This window comes from Hemitrygon akajei, chromosome 7 (assembly GCF_048418815.1).
Source record: "Hemitrygon akajei chromosome 7, sHemAka1.3, whole genome shotgun sequence".
Lineage (NCBI taxonomy): Eukaryota > Metazoa > Chordata > Chondrichthyes > Myliobatiformes > Dasyatidae > Hemitrygon > Hemitrygon akajei.
Genome location: NC_133130.1, coordinates 143,573,925 through 143,587,541, shown reverse-complemented (window position 1 = coordinate 143,587,541; position 13,617 = coordinate 143,573,925). Strand labels below are relative to the sequence as shown.

At 48.7% G+C, this 13,617-nt stretch overlaps 1 protein-coding gene across 4 annotated transcripts in view; it reads right to left on the bottom strand.

Moving 5' to 3' along the window:
- Positions 1 to 13,617, bottom strand: part of grin1a (glutamate receptor, ionotropic, N-methyl D-aspartate 1a) — a 101,660-nt gene that overhangs the window by 51,351 nt on the left and 36,692 nt on the right. For 2 of the 4 annotated variants that reach the window (XM_073052165.1, XM_073052167.1), the window contains exons 4-8: positions 11,358 to 11,420; positions 10,677 to 10,777; positions 4,903 to 5,024; positions 877 to 1,051; positions 183 to 327 (exon numbers count right to left, since the gene is read on the bottom strand). In XM_073052165.1, coding sequence (XP_072908266.1) covers positions 183 to 327; positions 877 to 1,051; positions 4,903 to 5,024; positions 10,677 to 10,777; positions 11,358 to 11,420 — 606 coding nt within the window. The remainder of the gene's footprint in view (positions 1 to 182; positions 328 to 876; positions 1,052 to 4,902; positions 5,025 to 10,676; positions 10,778 to 11,357; positions 11,421 to 13,617) is intronic. The other 2 variants (XM_073052166.1, XM_073052168.1) reach the window with 1 other exon arrangement.

Genomic DNA, 13,617 nt, shown 5'->3' with positions numbered 1-13,617 from the left:
TTATGCGGCACCTTTCAAACTCCTCACCTCTTCGGATGGTGCCGCTCAGCACCACTGCCTTGGGAAACACAACACAATAGATTTCTTTGCAGCACGTACTAGCATTACATCACAGTCAAGATTAGGGGTTAATATAAAGGTCAGCCTCTGCAAGGACTGACATGGTTTTTCTGCATACGTACATTAGTCCCGTTGTAAACTCCAATTTGCACCAGCTTTCCCTTCTGCACATTAACGATGCTGTAATTAGAAAACTTCCGATCTCCTTCATCGTTAAATTCCACTTGTCCAGTGTACCCTTCTTGGTACTTGGTGGACAGAAGGACCCTGTGGAAACAGACAGAAACACTCTCACCACTGCCATAAGTTGGATTTATGCAGTTACGCAGTTCCAGGTGCTGAAAAAAACAGTGGCAGACGGGATCACGGGTCCTCAGGATCACAGTCCCACAGGATAATTGATCCATAGGATTACAGGCCCATTGGATCACATCCACAGGGTCATTGGTCAAAAGGATCATAGATCCATTGGCCCACAGGATCACTGCCCTGGTGGAAACCTAATCAACCTGCCAGGAAGCAATCAGCTGCTTCTGGTCCATTTGGAGATGGGTAGCTACTATCATGGGACCTCTGTGTGAAAGTTCTGACCTCTGTTATTATCGGATTCAGTCACAACTGGCACTGCTGTCTCCAATAGCCCCAGACTCAGCAGACCAGGGGAACCACGGGGAGACCGGTTTGTGCTTTCTCTCGTATTCCACTCCTGTGCATCTAACCTGAATCATTTCAGAAGAAAATAGTAACATGTGAGTGTCCTGTAATCAAGAAGCCCTCCGCCTACTGAGGGACCCAAATGCCAGACTCTATGTTTACCTTTTAAAGAGGGGTCCAGTCTTCCAGATGTTGGTGTTCCCCACGCAGCCTTTGGGAGGGTCGGTAATGTTTTCTTTTTCAAAGAGCTCGTGGATGGATTGAGCCACAATGCCCACTGCGTCATTAATATGGGCCGTTTCATTTTTACCATTTATCAGTTGCAAACCAATTACACCTGGAAGGGAAACAAGCCACCATACCTGAGATCAAAGGGTACTGAGAGCTGGATGCCACAGAGTGGGAGAGGGGGGCAACAGAGAGCCAGAGTAGAAGGGCACGGAGTACAACACAGTGGGACAGAACAGAGGGTCGCAGGAGTGAACTGGGATACAGAAGGAAGGCACAGTCTTGTAATCATAGTAAGACCACAAGGTGACGCAATGATGTAATCATCACAATGACGATGACTGGTCTCTCGGTACAATGCAACAGAAAGATGTGTGGGGCACACAGAAGGATGTAGTGTAGTGTTAGACCACAGAGACAGAGAGGTGTGGGGAGTGGGGAGGGACCGACTGCGGGGTGTGAAGTGTGTGGGAGATACACTGAGGTCTGTGGGGTCAGTTAAGGGCACATTGAGGGGTGTGGGGTCTCTGTGGGACTGAAGGGTGTGGGGTCTCTGTGGGACTGAGGGGTGTGGGATCTCAGTTGGACAGTGAGGGGTGTGGGATCTCAGTTGGACAGTGAGGGGTGTGGGGTCTCTGTGGGACACATTGAGGGGTGTGGGGTCTCAGTGGGATAGTGAGGGGTGTGGGGTCTCTCTGACACAGTGAAGAGTGTGGGGTCTATGGAACACAGTGAAGGGTGTGGGGTCTCAGGGACACAGTGAGGGGTGTGGGGCCTCTGTGGGACACAGTGAGGGGTGTGGGGCCTCTGTGACACAGTGAGGGGTGTGGGGTCTCTCTGACACAGTGAAGGGTGTGGGGTCTATGGAACACAGTGAAGGAAGTGGGGTCTCAGTGGGACACATTGAAGGGTGTGGGGTCTCGGTGGGACACAGTGAAGGGCGTGGGGTCTCGGTGGGACACATTGAAGGGAGTGGGGTCTCAGTGGGACACAGTGAAGGGTGTGGGGTATCTATGGGACAGTGAGGGGTGTGGGGTCTCGGTGGGACACATTGAAGGGTGTGGGGTATCTACGGGACAGTGAGGGGTGTGGGGTCTTGGTGGGACACATTGAAGGGTGTGCGGTTTTGGTGGGACACAGTGAAGGGTGTTGGGTATCTGTGGGACACAGTGAAAGGTGTGGGGTATCTATGGGACAGTGAGGGGTGTGGGGTCTCAGTGGGACACAGTGAAGGGTGTGGGGTATCTATGGGACAGTGAGGGGTGTGGGGTCTCAGTGGGACACAGTGAAGGGTGTGGGGTATCTATGGGACAGTGAGGGGTGTGGGGTCTCGGTGGGACACATTGAAGGGTGTTGGGTATCTGTGGGACACAGTGAAAGGTGTGGGGTCTCAGTGGGACAGTGAGGGGTGTGGGGTCTCGGTGGGACACATTGAAGGGTGTGGGGTATCTATGGGACAGTGAGGGGTGTGGGGTCTCGGTGGGACACAGTGAAGGATGTGGGGTATCTGTGGGACAGTGAGGGGTGTGGGGTCTCTGTGACACAGTGAGGGGTGTGGGATATCTATGGAACACAGTGAAGGGTGTGGGGTCTATGAAACACAGTGAAGGGTGTGGGGACTCAGTGGGACACATTGAAGGGTGTGGGGACTCAGTGGGACACATTGAAGGGTGTGGGGTCTATGGAACACATTGAAGGGTGTGGGGTCTCAGTGGGACACATTGAAGGGTGTGGGGTCTCAGTGGGACACAGTGAAGGATGTGGGATCTATGGAACACAGTGAAGGGTGTGGGGTCTATGGAACACAGTGAAGGGTGTGGGGTCTCAGTGGGACACATTGAAGGGTGTGGGGTCTATGGAACACATTGAAGGGTGTGGGGTCTCAGTGGGACACATTGAAGGGTGTGGGGTCTATTGGAACACAGTGAAGGGTATGGGGTCTATGGAACACAGTGAAGGGTGTGGGGTCTATGGAACACAGTGAAGGATGTGGGGTCTATGGAACACATTGAAGGATGTGGGGTCTATGGAACACATTGAGGGGTGTGGGGTCTATGGAACACAGTGAAGGGTATGGGGTCTATGGAACACATTGAAGGGTGTGGGGTCTATGGAACACAGTGAAGGGTGTGGGGTCTATGGAACACATTGAAGGGTGTGGGGTCTATTCGAACACAGTGAAGGGTGTGGGGTCTATGGAACACAGTGAAGGATGTGGGGTCTATGGAACACATTGAAGGGTGTGGGGTCTATGGAACACAGTGAAGGATGTGGGGTCTCAGTGGGACACATTGAAGAGTGTGGGGTCTCAGTGGGACACATTGAAGGGTGTGGGGTCTATGGAACACATTGAAGGGTGTGGGGTCTCAGTGGGACACATTGAAGGGTGTGGGGTCTATTGGAACACAGTGAAGGGTGTGGGGTCTATGGAACACAGTGAAGGATGTGGGGTCTATGGAACACAGTGAAGGGTGTGGGGTCTATGGAACACATTGAAGGATGTGGGGTCTATGGAACACAGTGAAGGGTATGGGGTCTATGGAACACAGTGAAGGGTGTGGGGTCTATGGAACACATTGAAGGGTGTGGGGTCTATGGAACACAGTGAAGGGTATGGGGTCTATGGAACACATTGAAGGGTGTGGGGTCTATGGAACACAGTGAAGGATGTGGGGTCTATGGAACACAGTGAAGGGTCTGGGGTCTATGGAACACATTGAAGGGTGTGGGGTCTATGGAACACATTGAAGGGTATGGGGTCTATGGAACACAGTGAAGGGTGTGGGGTCTATGGAACACAGTGAAGGGTATGGGGTCTATGGAACACAGTGAAGGGTGTGGGGTTTATGGAACACAGTGAAGGGTATGGGGTCTATGGAACACATTGAAGGATGTGGGGTCTATGGAACACAGTGAAGGGTGTGGGGTCTCAGGGACACAGTGAAGGGTATGGGGTCTATGGAACACAGTGAAGGGTGTGGGGTCTATGGAACACAGTGAAGGATGTGGGGTCTATGGAACACATTGAGGGGTGTGGGGTCTATGGAACACAGTGAAGGGTATGGGGTCTATGGAACACAGTGAAGGGTGTGGGGTCTATGGAACACAGTGAAGGGTGTGGGGTCTATGGAACACAGTGAAGGGTATGGGGTCTATGGAACACATTGAAGGGTGTGGGGTCTATTGGAACACAGTGAAGGGTGTGGGGTCTATGGAACACATTGAAGGGTGTGGGGTCTATGGAACACAGTGAAGGGTGTGGGGTCTATGGAACACAGTGAAGGATGTGGGGTCTATGGAACACATTGAAGGGTGTGGGGTCTATGGAACACAGTGAAGGATGTGGGGTCTATGGAACACATTGAAGGGTGTGGGGTCTATGGAACACAGTGAAGGATGTGGGGTCTATGGAACACATTGAAGGGTGTGGGGTCTAAGGAACACAGTGAAGGATGTGGGGTCTATGGAACACATTGAAGGGTGTGGGGTCTATGGAACACATTGAAGGGTGTGGGGTCTCAGTGGGACACATTGAAGGATGTGGGGTCTATGGAACACATTGAAGGGTGTGGGGTCTAAGGAACACAGTGAAGGATGTGGGGTCTATGGAACACATTGAAGGGTGTGGGGTCTATGGAACACAGTGAAGGATGTGGGGTCTATGGAACACAGTGAAGGGTGTGGGGTCTATGGAACACAGTGAAGGGTGTGGGGTCTATGGAACACAGTGAAGGGTGTGGGGTTTTGGTGGGACACATTGAAGGATGTGGGGTATCTGTGGGACACAGTGACAGTTGTGAGTTCTCTAAGTTACATATTGAGGGTGTGGGGTGTGTGAGACAGTGAAGAATATGAGTTCTATGGGAGCCACAGTCATTGATCAATAAAATCCCCCTTGCACCAGAGGATGGAGTGAAAGTGGCTTCCAGAGGTATGTGGAATGCTTTTCTGGGACCATACCTTCTGGAACATGTTGCATAGCCCTCCCAGATATCTCTCTTTCTCCAACAAGCCAGACATAACCGGGCCCAGTCATGTTGAGGAGTGTTGCAGTCTTGTACATTGTCACTGCGTCGTCTTCACTGGGGGAAAAGAGGAACACGTTAACGTTTATGAGAACAGCTTCCACACGGCCTCAGAATGTCCACGATCCTGGGTCTGGTCACCTCATATCTCTGAAACATCAAAACACAGCATTAGTAACTCGGCCACTGCTTGGTCTGATTGGCTGAAATGCGTGTACACTCTGAGTAGAGAGGAGATCGATGGGTTAGGGAAGACAAGGGGCTAATTGACTAAAGGATAGCTTGTTCGGGACATTCTAATCATGTTTCTGTTCCCAAACTCATTTCGTCCTCCTCTTGGAATTTGCCTCCTCACTAAGAGGCTTCTCCTCACTCTGTGAGACCCTTTGCCTTGAGCTTCCTTCAAGGTGAAGAGGAAACAACCATGCTTTCCTGGGAAACGAAAGCATCATTTTCCCATAAAATCTGGCTGTTCCAGATTTTAGCTGGACTTCAGTTTTGTCAACACATATCGCTGGCCTTAAATAAATGGGAATGAGGCTCAGGTGAGGCAGCCCGACGTCTTCTGCTGAGGACGTCCGGCACAGAGTGAGATCAGTGCTGAGTATTCAGGCATGTGGGGGATAGGGGGGAGGGGGATAGAATTCAGGCTTGCATGAGCCTAGAGCCACGAATTCCAAGTGGACATCCCAGCTCTTCTTTGCTAACTGTCCCTCCCACCCTCAAACTTATATCAGCTCAGCTCCGTACATACCCTTCAGCCCATGGTGTTGTTCTGATCTATATAAACCTACTCCATGATCAACCTAACACCTCCCTCCTACACAGCCCATAACCCTCCGTTTTTCTTACATCCGTGTACCTATATAAAAAAATTATATATGTCCCTATTATATCAGCCTCTACGTCCACTCCCAGTAGTACATTCCAGGCACTCTGTGTAAAATGACCATCTCTGACATCTCCACTAAACCTTCCGCCATTCACCTTAAAAGGGTGTCCTCTGGTATTGGCCATTACCAGGCATTACAGGCACTGCTCTCCACTCTGCTTTACCACTTTTATACCTCTTTCAAGTCACCCCTTATCCTCCTTCACTCTGTAGAGAAAAACATTAGCTTGCTCAGCCTTTCTGCATAAGACATGTTCACCAATCCAGACAGCATCCTGGTAAATCTCCTTTGCACCCTCTCTACAGCTTCCACATCCTTCCTATAATGAGGTGACCAGAACTGGACACAATACTCCAAGTGTTGTCTAATGAATTCTCCAACTGTGATAACACAATGTGCTTCGCATTGCAGATTGACATTGGCTCTACCTCATCTGCATCTTATCACCTGACTCTGAAGGGCATAAGTTTTGCAGAGTTACTGCTTTACTTTGAAGTAAACGTGCTGATGGGTGTCTGATGAAGAACGCCCGCTGCTGCAGCTTTCTCTACGGGTTGGAGTCACAGCACTGAAACAGAGTCTATGGCATGATTCATCCATGCCTGCTTTCAGCCCATACCCCTCTAAACCAGGACTTCTTAACCTGTTTTATGCCATGGACCCCTTTGGCAGTCTGCTGAAGCCTACGGACACCTTCTCAGAATAATGTATTTCAATATATAAAATCAAATACATAGGATTGCAAAAGAAACCAATTAGATTGAAATAGTTAGCAAAATATTTTATAAAAAATCAAATAATTGAAGGAAATGCTACATTTCAGTTAGAGGTTAGTGAAAATAAAGATGTAATTTTTTTTCCCCATCTAAGTTCACGGACCCCTGGAATCTATCCACAGACTCCTTGGGAATCTGAGGACCCCAGGATAGGAACCCCTGCTCCAAACCTTTCCTAGCCATATACCCGCCCTAATGTTTTTTTATATGCTGTAATGGAGCCTGCCTCGGCGGCTTCCTCGAACAGTTTGTTCCATGTGTCCACCACACTCTGTGTGAAGAAGTTGCCCCTCAGGTCTCTTTTCAGAAAGGTATTGCAGGGAGGGTCGCACAGAGCACAGGCTCTTGTCCACATCAACAATGTTGAGGTTGAGATGCTTGAGAGCTTCAAGTTTCTAGGTTTGAGATCGCCTATGGCCTGTCCTGGTTCATCTTTTTCTCGTCACGACCAAGGAAGAACGTAGAACAGTCGTAATAGTATTGGGTTTGCCGACTGCAAAGTTCCAAATTCAAACAAAGATCTTAAGCCTTATCTGTTATAGATAGCAATGGGTACCCTCACTAAAGGGAGGTTATAGTATAGCCACCTACTCTTCAAAGGCTGGATCGCTTCCCTATTTATCCGCCATGTCAAGTTTAGCTGTCAAAACCCACTATTTGAGTGTTGGGATTCCCCTCCCCCCACCACCAAGGAGGAGATACTTCCAGCTAACAAAGTAGTTTCAAAACAGTTCATTTATTTTTAGTGGTACATGTTTAAATTTAGATAAAATTCTTAAAACACATTTAAAACTCTCAGAGGATTTCTATCTTCTAAAAGATTTTCAAATTACAAATGGTTTCTAAAATGCAAAAATGTTTCCAAAACACAGGTGCAATTGAGTTGCAGATGAACGAGTCGCCCATCGCAGAAATTGAAGGCAGAGAAATGGATTCTAATTTGCCCCAACTTTCTGTAATTTTTCTCACTGTTCCTTGATCATTCCTAACAAGGCTGACTGCTCTCTTACATTTATATTGCTTTTAGTTCTACTTGGGTTACTTCACACACATGAAATGTTTTTCAGATACGTTTTCACACAGGTGGTCTAAACATTTCTGGGGACAGAGTTCCCAAACACCCACAATTACTGCTGACTCCTAAGTACACAAATCTTCCAACTATTGATAGATCAGATATTTGATGTACATTCTGGTCTGCAAGCTTCCTTGAACTAAATAACTTGCCCAGTGTGGTCTGGTTTGACACAAGCCAATTAACATAACCCCATTGTCTCACACTGCATCTCCTGAGTAGACAACCCCCTGCAGTGGGCCAACAGTCTGTGCCCTGTAGACAGTGCTGCTTGTCTGCTAAGCTATCCTTTCAACTTTAGACTGATTATTGCTTGCCGTTTACATTAGACTGGCTCTTGTTTATGACAGGAAGCTGATATTAGTTGGAAGTTTAACACTCAAAAACAACTCTTTGACCTCCAGAAGTGTTAGCTGCTGTGTTAGAAAGCTGAGCTTGGAAAAAGCACTCCCCCGCCCCCCCAGTCCAGGACAGAGAATATCCACCATACAGTACAGCACAGTTCAGACCCTTTGGCCCATGATGGTGTGTCAACCTTTCAACCTACTCCCGCATAGCCCTCCATTTGTCTTTCATCCATCTGCCTTCCTTAAAAGCCTCTGTTGTATCTTCCTCTACCACCACCCTCACTAGTGAGTTCTGTGCACTTACCACTCTCTGTACAAAAATGTACCTCTGACATCCCCCTTATACTTCCCTCCAATCATTTCGTCATTGCTGCTCTGGGAAAAGGGCCTCAAATTCATTCACCAACTGGGATTCTCTCATCCTTCCTAAACATGATATCCCTGAACACACTTTTTAAAGTCACCCACTTGCCAAGTGTCCCTTTAACAGCAGACAACATCTCCCATTCAACCTTTGCAGTCTCCTGTTCAATACCTTCAAAGTTTGCCTTGATCTAATCTTGGACTTTATTTGTGGACCGGAGAACTGTGGAATGGCTGCTGGAGGAATTGGTGATTTACATCTCAGGATTGGGTGACAGTTGAGAACTGGGTCCCTGCCCACTGGTCTGGCCCATGGGACCTCCTGACATAATGGGAGACAACAGACCAGGACTTGCATTGGTCCAGGCATGATGTCAACCATGGGCTAGGCTCGGGGGGAGGGGAACGTGAGGGAATGGCCCCAGGGTGACCAACCCAGGGTCTGAGTTATGAAGGGAGTTCTTTCACCAACACTCCAGAGTCAGGGTTAAGGAGGGAGCTCCCCCAGCACTGACTGACCTGTGATCAGAGAGGGAGTTCTCTCAGCACGGCCCCATCCCTGGGTCAGGAGGGAATTGCATATACTATCCCCGTGTTTGACAACAAACAGCAGGAACAGGTTCTGAGCACTCACACCAGATGAGGCTTCTTTTGATGGGCACAGTCGGCCCGTGGCATCTGCTCCAGTGTCCAGGAAACACATTGCCTTCAGGTCACGGCTTGCATATTGCTGCGGACAACGACCCTACTGTGGGAGGGAGAGACGAGCCTGGCTGATCTACCATCAAAAGGGCCCAAAGGAGCCTTGGAACCGAGTGCGCTGGGCTGTTTCAGGAGGGTGGGAGCTCTGTCTGTGAGCAACAAGTCTGGCTCAGTCCAGGGAGAGCTCTCAGTGAACTTAGGTAGGGAATGGAGCAGATCACGATCCGACTGGTGCCAGGGACTTGGCTTGAGGGAAACCAAAGTAGTTGCATACGGTATTAGGACAAGTGGGCACATTCAGGCAGAATAAGAGTAGCTGCAGCTGGCTACAGACAGACAAAGTAAGCTGCTTACAGACAGGCAGTGGAAAAAGAAATGTGCACACGCAGGTTGAAAGATCAATCATAATGCAGCCCATTTTCAGTACAAGAGGGTTTGTAGGATGAACAGGGGAGATCAGAAGCAGAAAGAAAGGGATAGTTAGGAAGAAGTTTATCTGAAATTGGAGAATCAATGTCCATTCTGTCAGGTTGGGGAAAGGGAGCTGGGGATAGGTACAGTCTGGGCGAGAGAGATGGGTACAGTCTGGATGAAAGAGATGGATGCAGGTGCACTCTGGGTGATAGAGATGGGTACAGGTACAGTCTGGGTTGAAGAGACGGGTACAGGTACAGTCTGGGTGAAAGAGTTTGGTACAGTCTAGGTGAAAGAGATGGGTACAGACTGGATTGAAGAGACGGGTACAGGTACAGTCTGGGTGATAGAGATGGGTACAGGCATTTTAGGAAGAGAGTTTTGGGTATTGATACACTCCGAGGACTGGTACTGAGTGCAGGCAGACACGGTGGCAAGGAAGATTCACAGGGGAAGTCACAGTGAGAGTGAAGCTCCTTGGTCGTATCCCTGGGAGAAGCGAACACAGGTATGAAGTGATACCGGGGATTGCAGATGGACACTGAGTGATCTGAGAGATGGTGAGGGACACAGCCACAGCTAGTTATGGACAGTGTTTGCAGATAGGAGATGGATACCGACAGAGACATGAGGTGGGGGGGGGGGAATCAAAGGAAGTACCTGGGGGAGGGAACTGAGTGCAATCATAAGGAGAGGGGAAGCAAGTGCAGATGGACACATAGAAGGAGAATGAGTGCAGCTAGTTACAGGGGTAGGGGACTGAGTACAGGTAGACATAGAAAAGTGGGCTGATTGCAGATGGACACAAGGAAGGGGACTGAGTGGGAGTGGAATTAAAACAGCAGATTCTAAGAATTAAAAAATGCCAGAAACACTCAGCAGGTCAGGCAGCATCTGCAGAGAAAGAAGCAGAGTTAGTGTTTCAGGTTGAAGACCCTTCATCAGAACTGGGTAAGGCGAGCGGAGAGGAGGTGTGTGCCGATGGAGACGGCGGGCAGAACTGGCTCTGAGGAACAGTCTTGAGTTTAGCAGAAACTCACGGATGCACGGCACCTTCTTGTGAACTGCACCTGGAAAGAGGGATAAGCACAGAACAGGGTGAGCGTTGTGTGTCAGTCTTCTGACGGTTAGGCACTTACTTGGCTGACAGAATGATGACTCTGGCTTCCAGTTCCTTGGCTTCCAGCAGCATTGATGTCATGTTTGTGGTGCCTGATTCAAACTGCAGGACCTTCTCAGCCTGTAGTTGGTGCAGGGATTCAGAATTACTACACAACTTGTCCAAACCCTTCTTCCGCAGGCTCTTTCCAGCAACGTCGCCTCTGATCTCCAGCAAAGATCATCTTAAAGGCGATGGAAGAACTAGGCCCCGTCCGGAGCCAATGTGAGCTACAGGTTCTCTGTACTGGGCATGCAAACTAAGATAGAACAAGACCAAAAAAGGGTGCGTGCAGCTGACAGAGTAGAATAGACGAGAAAAGATGCATCTCAACCTGAGAAGGAGTTGGTCGGTCTTTCAAAAAAACAAAATAGCGTCTTAAAGGGATTGTAGTCTCGGGAAAAAGTCATGGCTTGATTCTAAAATGTACTTTAAGAAACTTGCAAGTTAGTCTTTATTCAACATGCACGTGTCCTTATGACAAGATTTGGTTAGGTAGGGCGACTCATGTTCTTTAACCATTCTCATTGACAAACCAAATAATCTGTTTGAAACTAACAGCGTGCTCCCAGAACAGTCTCATTGGTCATACTGTGACTGCGGCTAGGCTACTCCGTTAGTTTAAGATTGGTGGGCTCGTGCATTCTACATGCAAATATACCTTTGGTCCTCGCCTGCTGTCATACGAATGTTGGTCCTTGTTTTCAAAGTTCCTTTTTTTATTCTGATGAGTAATGTGCACAGAGAAAATATGCAGACACAGAAGAATATTATAAACAGTTGAAAATGACGTGTAGTAAGCAATTTAACCCTCTCTTCTCCTCAGGGTCAATACGTAACACTGGAGCTTGCAAATAAAAAACTGCTCCTCATTTGACTGAAAGTTCTGTGGCTCTGTCTCGTTAACACGGATACAGCCACCCCTCTCTCAGTGAAACAGGGTCTGTGACACTGTCTCTGTGGTGCTCTGACTGGCCGGCTGGTTCTGTGGGATCGGTGCAGGGTGGCTGACTGGGCGAGCCTGACACAGGCTCTGGGACACCAGCCCTGAGTCTGGCCCTGTAAAGCTGGAGTATGGCACGGCATCCATGGTGCGAGCTACGTGACACCGAAGCTGTGGGAAGGCCTCTGTTACACTGGCACAGTGAGGTCAGCTCAGCGGCACTGGGTTTTGCGGGTCCGGGAATGTGAGCTCTGCACATTTTGACGTCAGCTTTTGCCAGGGTGCCCGGGGTACTGCGGACAACGGATGGAGACTGGCAATGTCTCCCTCCCTGCACTTGCTGGGGTTCCTCTTTGTTTCTGGGGACAACTGGGTGGGGGGGGGGGCAACAGTAGGGGTCTGATGAGCTGGTGTGGGTACAGGCAACTTTTTTGTTCCTGGGTGCCCTGAAAAGGGATTGTCTCAGTCCTGTGCAAACTGCAGACATCTCTACCTTCAGAGGGATGTAGAGTGATCAGACATCTCATCTCAGAATGTGAGGCAGCACACGAGGGGAAAGTTCATTCCCAGAGGAGGAATGGTTTTTCCCTGCTGAAGCAGTAGGGCTGAGCTTGTGGGATTAAATGTCTAATGCCAGAAAGAAATTCCATTTATTTGGAAAAAAGTGTAACTCCATAAGTGATTGATAATTGTTACAGGGGAGGCCCTTATTGACCTAGGGGGAAGTTTATTCCTGAAAATTGCAGATGTTATGAATCTGAAATAAATCTGAAGCACTCGACGGGTCAGGCAGCAAAAACGGAGAGAGAATCAGCGTCAGATCTGATGCAGGGTTTTCAGCCTGGAACATTAACTCTTTTTCCCTCCACAGGTGCTGACTGACCTGATGAGTGTTTGGTGCATTCTGTAATCCATTCACGTTGGGCCAAAGAGAGCAAAGGTTCAGTCCGACTGAGTGATGAGAGGGGCCTCTCATCCTTATCGATTTACTCTGAAGGGTTGCTGACCCATGATCAACTGAGGTGTCTTATTCCAGGGATTACTTCTTACAGTTATGTTTGCTGACTTATTTTTCAGATGTGAGCTGCTGGGGAGGACCACATTTTCTCTTCCTAATTGCCCTTAAAAACTGCTGGTGAAGGTGTTCCCGCAGTGGTGTGTGCACACTTGCAGGGTGAGGTTTGGTGATACTTTTACAAGTTTCAACGGGGCAGAAATTGAAGGGGAACCTGCGTGTGGCGGTGTTCCATCTTTTCGTGATCCGTCTTTTCTGTGTAAAAGGGGACTGTATCCTGTTGCCCTGTTGAAGTAGATAATTCATCCCCCTTGAGCTCCCACTAGGACTTCTCACACCTTCCATGTAGGACTTGGGTCTGCTCTGAGCGAGAGTGTTCACATTCTGCTGTCCCAGCTGAGAGTCAGAGAAGATACAACAGTGCAGCCCATATTGTTGTGCTGAATGAATTAAGTGGTAATTAGATGCCTAACTACACTAATCCCTTCTGCCAGCATAATGTCCATATCCCTCCATTCTCTGCACATTCCTATGCCAATCTAAGAGCCTCTTAACACTCTCTTTCATATTTGCCTTCACTACCTTCCCTGACAGCGAATCATTCCCACAATTCCCATCCTGTTGATTGAGTGAGGGCATGGGGGGGGGGGGGGGGGTGGTTGGCATCACCTCAGAAATCCTGCTTTTATGCCATGGGAAAGAGAATAATCTCTTATTTATCCGATCCAAATGGGAGACTTTTGTTACTCTGCATGAGCCTTCCCCTTTGTTAGGCAAAGCACTGTCAATCCCATGGGAGGAATCGTCCATTCCTACAGGTCTGTTGAGTGAGATTACCTAATAACCAACTGATGACAAGGATCTCCTATCCCAATGACCTGGTAAGAGGGATGTTATCAATGTGATGGTGTTGATGAGTTGCTTCAATGTCAGTATGACTGAATCTTGCAATAGGGTGTTAGG